The 8351-nt window shown below is 48.3% G+C and overlaps 1 protein-coding gene across 1 annotated transcript; it reads right to left on the bottom strand.

The window, feature by feature from the left end:
- Window positions 1–1342: 1342 nt before the first annotated feature.
- LOC129711076 (proteinase-activated receptor 4-like) lies at window positions 1343–8142 on the bottom strand. The gene is made up of 2 exons (XM_055658455.1): window positions 7748–8142; window positions 1343–3566 (listed from the first exon to the last, which is right to left on the bottom strand). The coding sequence occupies exons 1-2, from the start codon at window positions 7917–7919 to the stop codon at window positions 2533–2535; spliced, it is 1206 nt and encodes a 401-aa protein (XP_055514430.1). The 5' UTR covers window positions 7920–8142; the 3' UTR covers window positions 1343–2532.
- Between the last annotated feature and the right edge of the window lie 209 nt (window positions 8143–8351).

Below are 8351 nucleotides of genomic sequence, written 5' to 3'. Positions count from 1 at the left end.
GCCATTTAGGACTGAGATCGGGGAACATTTATTGGCAGTGGAGGCCAATTCACTGGATGTTTTCAAGAGAGAGTTAGATTTTGCTCTTGGGGCTAAAGGAATCGAGGGATAATGGGGAAAAAGCAGGAACGGGGTACTGATATTGGATGATCAGCCATGATCATATTGAATGGGTTTCTCGGGCTTGTAGGACCGAATGGCTACTATTCCACCATGTCACATATTTATTTTCTCTTGACCCGCTGAGTTACTCCAGCATTATGTTTCCTGTGAAATACTTGTGTGGCACGGTGGTGCAGCTGCCTTACAGTGCCAGAGATCCAGGGTTGATCCAGACTATGGGTGCTGTCTGTACGGAGTTTGTACGTTCTCCCCGTGACCGCGTGGGTTTTCTCCGATATCTCCGGTTTCCTCCCACATTCCAAAGACGTACTGGCTTGGAGGTTAATCGGCTCGGTATAAATGCAAATTGTCCCGAGTGTGTGTAGGATAGGTGCTAATGTGCAGAGATCGCTGGTCAGTGCAGACTCAGGGGGCCGAAGGGGCTGTTTCCACGCTGTGTCTCAAACGAAACTTCCGATAAAGGACTGACAAATTAGTTTCTCGGCCTCGGGGACACTGGGCTCCTGCTGGCTTTTAACATATCATTTCCCCCTTGGTTATCCTGTGCCAAGGAGTGTGGTTTGATGTAACAGCATACATTCTGACAAATACTGAAACTAAGCTGCTGACAGTGAAACCATGTGCCCATTTCTTATTTGTGCAATCTTTTTCAGAAGTGAAATTTGACTATCTCATTCTGGGAATAGGGAGTGGAGTGGGACTGGCTTGATAGTGTTTTTCAAAATAAATCGCGTGTCTTGGGGAAAGATGTGTGGTCAGGTATTCATGAGAAAAAAGTTAATTTGCTCTGACTAGTTTAATAGTCTTTTATTTTTCTGTCAAACCACATACATTAATTGCCCAACACAAATCATCGCACATGGATGAGTGTTCATTGTCACATGTACAGAGTTGCAATGGAAAGCCTTTTTGTTGCCTGCTATCCAGTCAGGGGAAAGACTATACAATGATGAAGAAGGGTTTCGGCCCGAAACGTTGCCTATTTCCTTCGCTCCATAGATGCTGCCTCACCCGCTGAGTTTCTCCAGCACTTTTGTCTACCTTCGATTTTTCCAGCATCTGCAGTTCTTTCTTAAACACTGAATCTGGAGGTGTGTGTTATCACACTTCTGTGGGTGTGTTTTCACACATCTCTTGCCTGACGGAGGGAGGGGAGAAGAGGGAGTGGCTAGGTTGAGACTGGCCCTTGCTGAGGCACCCCCCCCCCCCCCCCCCACCCCACACACACTCCTTCCCCCAGTAAAATTACACTACTGCTACTGTATGTATACATGTACATTACTGCTCATTATTCTATGTTTGCTCTTCTGGGTGAGATGCTAATACTGCATTTCGTTGTCTCTGTACTGTACACTGCACAATGACAATAGAGATTGAATCTGATCTGAATCTGAGGTGTAAATGGAGCTACACAGATTGCTTTAGATAAGCAACCGGCAGTGAGACACATCACAGGGAGAATGGGTGCAAGGGAGGATGTGCAGACTGACGGGTTTGCTTCCGTCTGGCGGCAACTCCCCAGAGCTCTTGTTAATGGACTTTGCCACCAGCAGCTCAGAGTTCTGGATCTAGTACACTGAAAAACTCCAGGTAGAGCTTCACTCAGCACTATGATGGCGGTGGTGGACGTGCTAGTCGAGATGAAGATGCTTTTGGAGTCAGTGCATCTGTGTTTAGCCTTCAGCCTGAATCCCACCAACACCCGAAATGTCTGGGTAGCTCCGACAATGACAAATGACCCTTTAGCTAATAGAGACACGGCGCGGAAACAGGCCCTTCGGCCCACCGAGCCGACCTCGCACATTAACACTATCCTACCCTAGGGGCAATTTTACAATTTACGATTCACACCAAAGCCAATTAACCTGCAAACCTTAACGGCTTTGGAGTGTGGGAGGAAACCGGATCACGGGGAGAAGGTACAAACTCCGCACAGACAGAACCCGTAATCGGTATCGAACCCGGGTCTCTGGAGCTGTGTAAAGCCCCATGTCCCACTGCACGAGGCAATTCACGAGTTCTCCCGAGTTTTCCCCTGATTCGAACTCGGAGAATGTCCTTAGCGGGTCCGTAAGAGTTCGTGGATGTCTCGTAGCGGGTCCGTAGGAGTTTGTGGATGTCTCGTAGCGGCTCGTAATGCTAACGGTAGGTATAAAAAGTTTTTTTTTTTAATTCATCACGAGTATTTTTTTACTCGTGGACATTTTTTTGCAGGGACGAGAAAAATGTTACGAGTTACCGGATTTCCCGAGTACCTACCGTTACTCGTACGAGCCGCCACGAGACATCCACGAACATTCTCCGAGTTCGAATCAGGGCGAAACTCGGGAGAACTCGTGAATTACCTCGTGCAATCGACTCTACTGCTGCGCCACTGTGTTTACCGACAGAACCAACCGGCGGTACCTACTACACCAGCAGCGGAGCTTTGGGCTGTGAGTGAGTGCTGCTCCGCACCGTGCTCTGGTCCGACTTCCCAGTGCCTGTCTCACTCATATAGGCGGAAATCATACTTTTCAATTTGTTCCTAAACTCCTCGGAGATGTAGTAGTAGATGAAGGGGTCGATGCAGTTGCTGAAGGTGCTAACCACCAGGCAGATCATGGCGTAATAATAGACATCGCTGCTCCTGTTGTAGCTCTGGACCAGCAGGGCGACGTTATAGGGGACCAGACACACCAGGAAGACCAGCAGGACCAGCAGAGTGGCCACAACTGCGTGGCCGTACCTCTGTTCATTCATAAGCAACGTGGCGATGATAGAGACGTAACAGAAGACAACGATTAGACAGGGGGCCATGAAGCCGAGCACCACCGTGCCGATGAGATAGGGGTAATGGGCCGTCAGCTGCTCCAGTGGTAAGCTATCGTAGCATGTGGTGATGTTGAGAGTGTGGATCCGATGTGACAGCTGGGTGGTGTAGAGAGGGACCATGCCAAGGACCAGCAGCAACCAGACGGCCCCGCACAGGCAGAGGGCGTTCCTCTTATTGCGGACCTCCTTCGAGAAGAAGGGGTGGACGATGGCCAGGTACCGGTCGGCACCGATGCAGGTCAGGAACAAGATGGAGCTGTAGACGTTGCCGTAGAGGATGGCGCTGGAGACGCGGCAGAAGACTTCGCCGAACGGCCAGTCGTTGCCCAGCAGGTGGTAGGCGATTCTCCAAGGGAGGCCGAGGAGCACCAGCAGGTCGGCTACGGCCAGGTTCATGAGTAGGAGGGTGCTGGGGAGCCGCTTGACTCTGGTGGCGAGGATCCACAGAGCCAGCCCGTTGGCCGGGAGACCGATTGCGAAGACTACCACGAAAAAGGAAGGTATCACCACCGTGGTGACTTTACCTCTAAGGTGCACCATCGCAGAGTCGTTGAAGGTGTTGTAGGTCTGGTTGGTAACTGGGTTGTGGACCTGAACAATGGCAAATTTTCGGCTCTTCTTTCTGCATTCTGTGGTGGGAGCAAGGACAAGAACACAGGAGCGGAGAATGAGACGTTTGTGGCACAAAATCCACATTGACCACAAAACCAATAGACAATAGACAATAGGAGGTACACAAAAATGCTGGAGAAACTCAGCGGGTGCAGCAGCATCTATGGAGTGAAGGAAATAGGCAACGTTTCGGGCCGAAACCCTTCATGTTTGATTGTTGGGAAGAAACTGTTGCTGAACCTGGTGATCACGGTTTTCAGGCTTCTGTATTTTCCTCCCCATATTATTATTGTTTGTTTTTTGTGTGTGTGTGTATGTGCACACACACACACACACACACACACACACACACACACACACACACACACACACACACACACACACACACACACACACACACACACACACACACACACACACACACACACACACACACACACACACACACACACACACACACACACACACACACACACTCCTGCGTATGTGTGTATTTGGACACACACTGAACTTTTTTTTCTCTCCCGTTTACTATATTGTTTACAGTGTACTATGTTTACATATTCTGTTCAAGTTCAAGTGAGTTTATTGTCATGTGTCCCTGTATAGGGCAATGAAATTCTTGCTTTGCTTCAGCACACAGAAAATAGTAGGCATTTACTACAAAACAGATAAATGTGTCCATATACCATGATATAAATATATATACACATGAATAAATAAACTGGTAAAGTGCAAATAACAGAAAGTGGTTATTAATAATCAGAGTTTTGTCCGAGCCAGGTTTAATAGCCTGGTGGCTGTGGGGAAGTAGCTATTCCTGAACCTGGTTGTTGCAGTCTTCATGCTCCTGTACCTTCTACCTGAAGGTAGCAGGGAGATGAGTGTGTGGCCAGGATGGTGTGGGTCCTTGATGATACTGCCAGCCTTTTTGAGGCAGCGACTGCGATAAATCCCCTCGATGGAAGGAAGGTCAGAGCCGATGATGGACTGGGCAGTGTTTACTACTTTTTATAGTCTTTTCCTCTCCAGGGCGCTCAAATTGCCGAACCAAGCCACGATGCAACCGGTCAGTATGCTCTTGACTATGCACCTGTAGAAGTTAGAGAGAGTCTTCCTTGACAAACTGACTCTCCGTAATCTTCTCAGGAAGTAGAGGCGCTGATGAGCTTTTTTGATAATTGTGTTAGTGTTCTCGGACCAGGAAAGATCTTCAGAGATGTGCACGCCCATGAATTTGAAGTTCTTGACCCTTTCAACCATCGACCCGTTGATATAAATGGGGCTGTGGGTCCCCCTCCTACTCCTTCCAAAGTCCACAATCAGTTCCTTGGTTTTGCTGGTGTTGAGGGCCAGGTTATTGCGCTGGCACCATATGGACAGTTGCTCGATCTCTCTTCTGTATTCGGACTCATCCCCATCAGTGATATGCCCCACAAAAGTGGTGTCATCAGCGAACTTGATGATGGAGTTCGCACTGTGGTTTGCTACGCAGTCATGGGTATAGAATGAGTACAGCAGGGGACTGAGCACGCAGCCTTGAGGTGCTCCCGTGCTGATTTTTATCGAGGCTGACACATTTCCACCAATATGACCAGACTGTGGTCTGTGGATGAGGAAGTCGAGGATCCAGTTGCAGAGGGATGCGCAGAGACACAGTTCTGCGAGTTTGGTAACCAGTTTGGAGGGGATGATTGTGTTAAATGCCGAGCTGTAATCAATGAATAACAGCCTGACATATGAGTTTTTGTTGTCCAAGTGGTCCAGTGCGGAGTGGAGGGCCAGCGAGATCGCATCCACCGTTGATCTGTTGTGGCGGTACGCGAACTGCAGTGGGTCCAGGTTTTTGTCGAGGTACGAGTTGATTTGCTCCATGATCAACCTCTCAAAGCACTTCATCACCACCGGCGTTAGTGCCACTGGTCGATAGTCATTGAGGCACGTCACCTTACTCTTCTTGGGCACCGGTATAATTGATGCCCTTTTAAAGCAGGTGGGGACCTCAGACCTCAGAAGTGAGAGGTTGAAAATGTCCGTAAAAACTCCCGCCAGTTGGTCCGCACAGGTTTTTAGAACACGACCGGGTATACCATCAGGACCAGGTGCTTTTCGGGGGTTCACCCCTCTGAAGGATTTCCTGACATCGGCCTCTGTGACTGAGACTGAAATGCCATCACAGCGAATGGGTGATCGGGAAGGCACATCAGTATTCTCCCTGTCAAAGCGTGCGTAAAACGCATTGAGCTCGTCAGGGAGTGATGTTACACCGGCATTCGAGCTGCCTCCTGGTTTTGCCTTGTAGGAGGTGATTGCATTCAGACCCTGCCACAGCTGCCGAACATCTGTCTCGTCCTCCAGTTTGGAGCAGAAGTCCCTTTTGGCCTTTTTGATGGCCTTACCAAGGTCGTATCTGGTCTTCATGTAGGCCACTGTATCATTGGAGGTGAATGCCCTGTGTCTGGACTTCAGGAGAGTGCGGATCTCAAAGTTCATCCAAGGTTTCTGATTGGGAAACACTTGGAAGGTTTTTGTAGGGATGCAGTCCTCCACACATTTCTTTATGAAGTCTGTAACGACTGTGGCATATGGCATATGACAGTCAATGTGTGCTGCAGCAAGTAAGAATTTGATTGTTCCATCTGGGGCACATGATAATAAAACACTCTTGACTCTATACTCTGCCACTTACCCATGCACTAGGGACAAAGTAGCTGATTGATCTACAAACCACACACACACACACACACACACACACACACACACACACACACACACACACACACACACACACACACACACACACACACACACACACACACACACACACACACACACACACACACACACACACACACACACACACACACACACACACACACACACACACACACACACACACACACACACACACACACACACACACACACACACCACACACACACACACACACACACGACTGATGCCAAGGTCAGGACTGATTCTGGGTTGCCAGGGCTGTGTGGCAGCAGCTTTACTCGTGGAGCTGCTGTGCCTACTATCGGCATCTATTAGGCACTCTGATAATAAAATAACTCCCCACTTTGCACATTATAGATCGAGTACAGACACAAAAATCAGGAGTGAGCTAGATTTAGATTTAACTCTTGGGGCTAAGGGAATCAAGGGACATGGGGAAAAAGCCGGAATGGGGTACTTATTTTGGATGATCAGTCATGATCATATTGAATGGCGGTGCTGCCGCGAAGGGCCGAATGGGCTATCCCTGCACCTATTGTCTATGTTTCTAAAAAGCTAGAGTAACTCAGCGGGTCAGGCAGCGATTCTGGAGAAAAGGACAATAGTCAATAGGTGCACGATTAGACCATTCGGCCTTTCGTGCCAGCACCGCCATTCAATGTGATCATGGCTGATCATCCCCAATCAGTATCCCGTTCCTGCCTTCTCCCCATATCCCCTGATTCTGCTATTTATAAGAGCCCTATCTAGCTCTCTCTTGAAAGCATCCAGAGAACCTGCCTCCACCGCTGTCTGAGGCAGAGAATTCCACAGACTCACCACTCTCTGTGAAAAAAAGTGTTTCCTCGTCTCTGTTCTAAATGGCTTACTCCTTATTCTTAAACTGTGGCCCCAGGTTTGGACTCCCCCAACATCGGGAACATGTTTCCTGCCTCTAGCGTGTCCAAGCCCCTAACAATCTTATATGTTTCAATGAGATATCCTCTCATCCTTCTAAACTCCAGAGTGGACAAGCCCAGCTGCTCCATTCTCTCAGCATATGGCAGTCCCGCCATCCCGGGAATTAACCTTGTAAACCTACGCTGCGCTCCCTCAATAGCAAGAACGTCCTTCATCAAATTAGGGGACCAAAACTGCACCAACAGGAATAGATGATGTTTCAGGTGGAGACCCTTCTTCAGGGGAAGATGGAGTACTTGGGTGAATATTGACCCATTGAAATGACTGCTCCTCACAAGAGAACATCTGAAGAAGGGTCTCGACCCGAAATGTTACCCCTTCCTTCACTCCAGCGATGCTGCCTGACCCGCTGAGTTACTCCAGCACTTTGCGTCTATCTTCGGTGTAAACCAGCATCTTCAGTTCCTCCCTACACATTTGCTAACGGCTCACGTACTGAACGCACGTTTACAGGAAGAAAAAAACCTCTCAATCAAAATGAAGTTGAATCCACATCTATTACCTGATTCGATTTTTCCACCGGCGCCGCAGTTTGTGGCAAAACTGATCAACGTGAACCATACCAGGGCCTGGAGTGGCGGCAGCTTCATTCTGTGTGTCCTTATTCTGTGCCAACAGGCGGGGAGATGAACAATAGCCAGCAGACTCGGATGTGGAAGTGGTGGAACAGTCATGAACTCTTAACTGTGTGCAAACCGCAAACGAAGATCAGAGCCCAGTTGATTAAACACATGATAGCAGGCTGTGGCTTTTTTATTTCAGCAGAAACATATCCTGTGCTTAATGTTTGCTCATAATGTTTGGGGCAAAAACACATCATTTATTTATTTGCCTCTGAGCCCCACAATTTGAGATTTGTAATAGAAAAAAAATCACGTGGTTAAAGTGCACATTGTCAGATTTTAAAAAAGGCCGTTTTTATACATTTTGGTTTCACCATGTAGAAATTACAGCTGTGTTTATACATAGTCCCCCCATTTCAGGGCACCATAATGTTTGGATCACGTGGTTTCACAGGCGTCTGTAATTGCTCAGTTGGTTTAATTGCCTCTTTCATGCAGGTATAAGAGAGCTCTCAGCGCTTAGTCTTTCCTCCAGTCTTTCCA

The sequence above is a fragment of the Leucoraja erinacea genome, chromosome 29 (genome assembly GCF_028641065.1).
Source record: "Leucoraja erinacea ecotype New England chromosome 29, Leri_hhj_1, whole genome shotgun sequence".
In the NCBI taxonomy this organism is placed as follows: domain Eukaryota; kingdom Metazoa; phylum Chordata; class Chondrichthyes; order Rajiformes; family Rajidae; genus Leucoraja; species Leucoraja erinaceus.
Note: the sequence above shows the minus strand (reverse complement) of the source record. Positions and strands in the feature narration are given on the sequence as shown.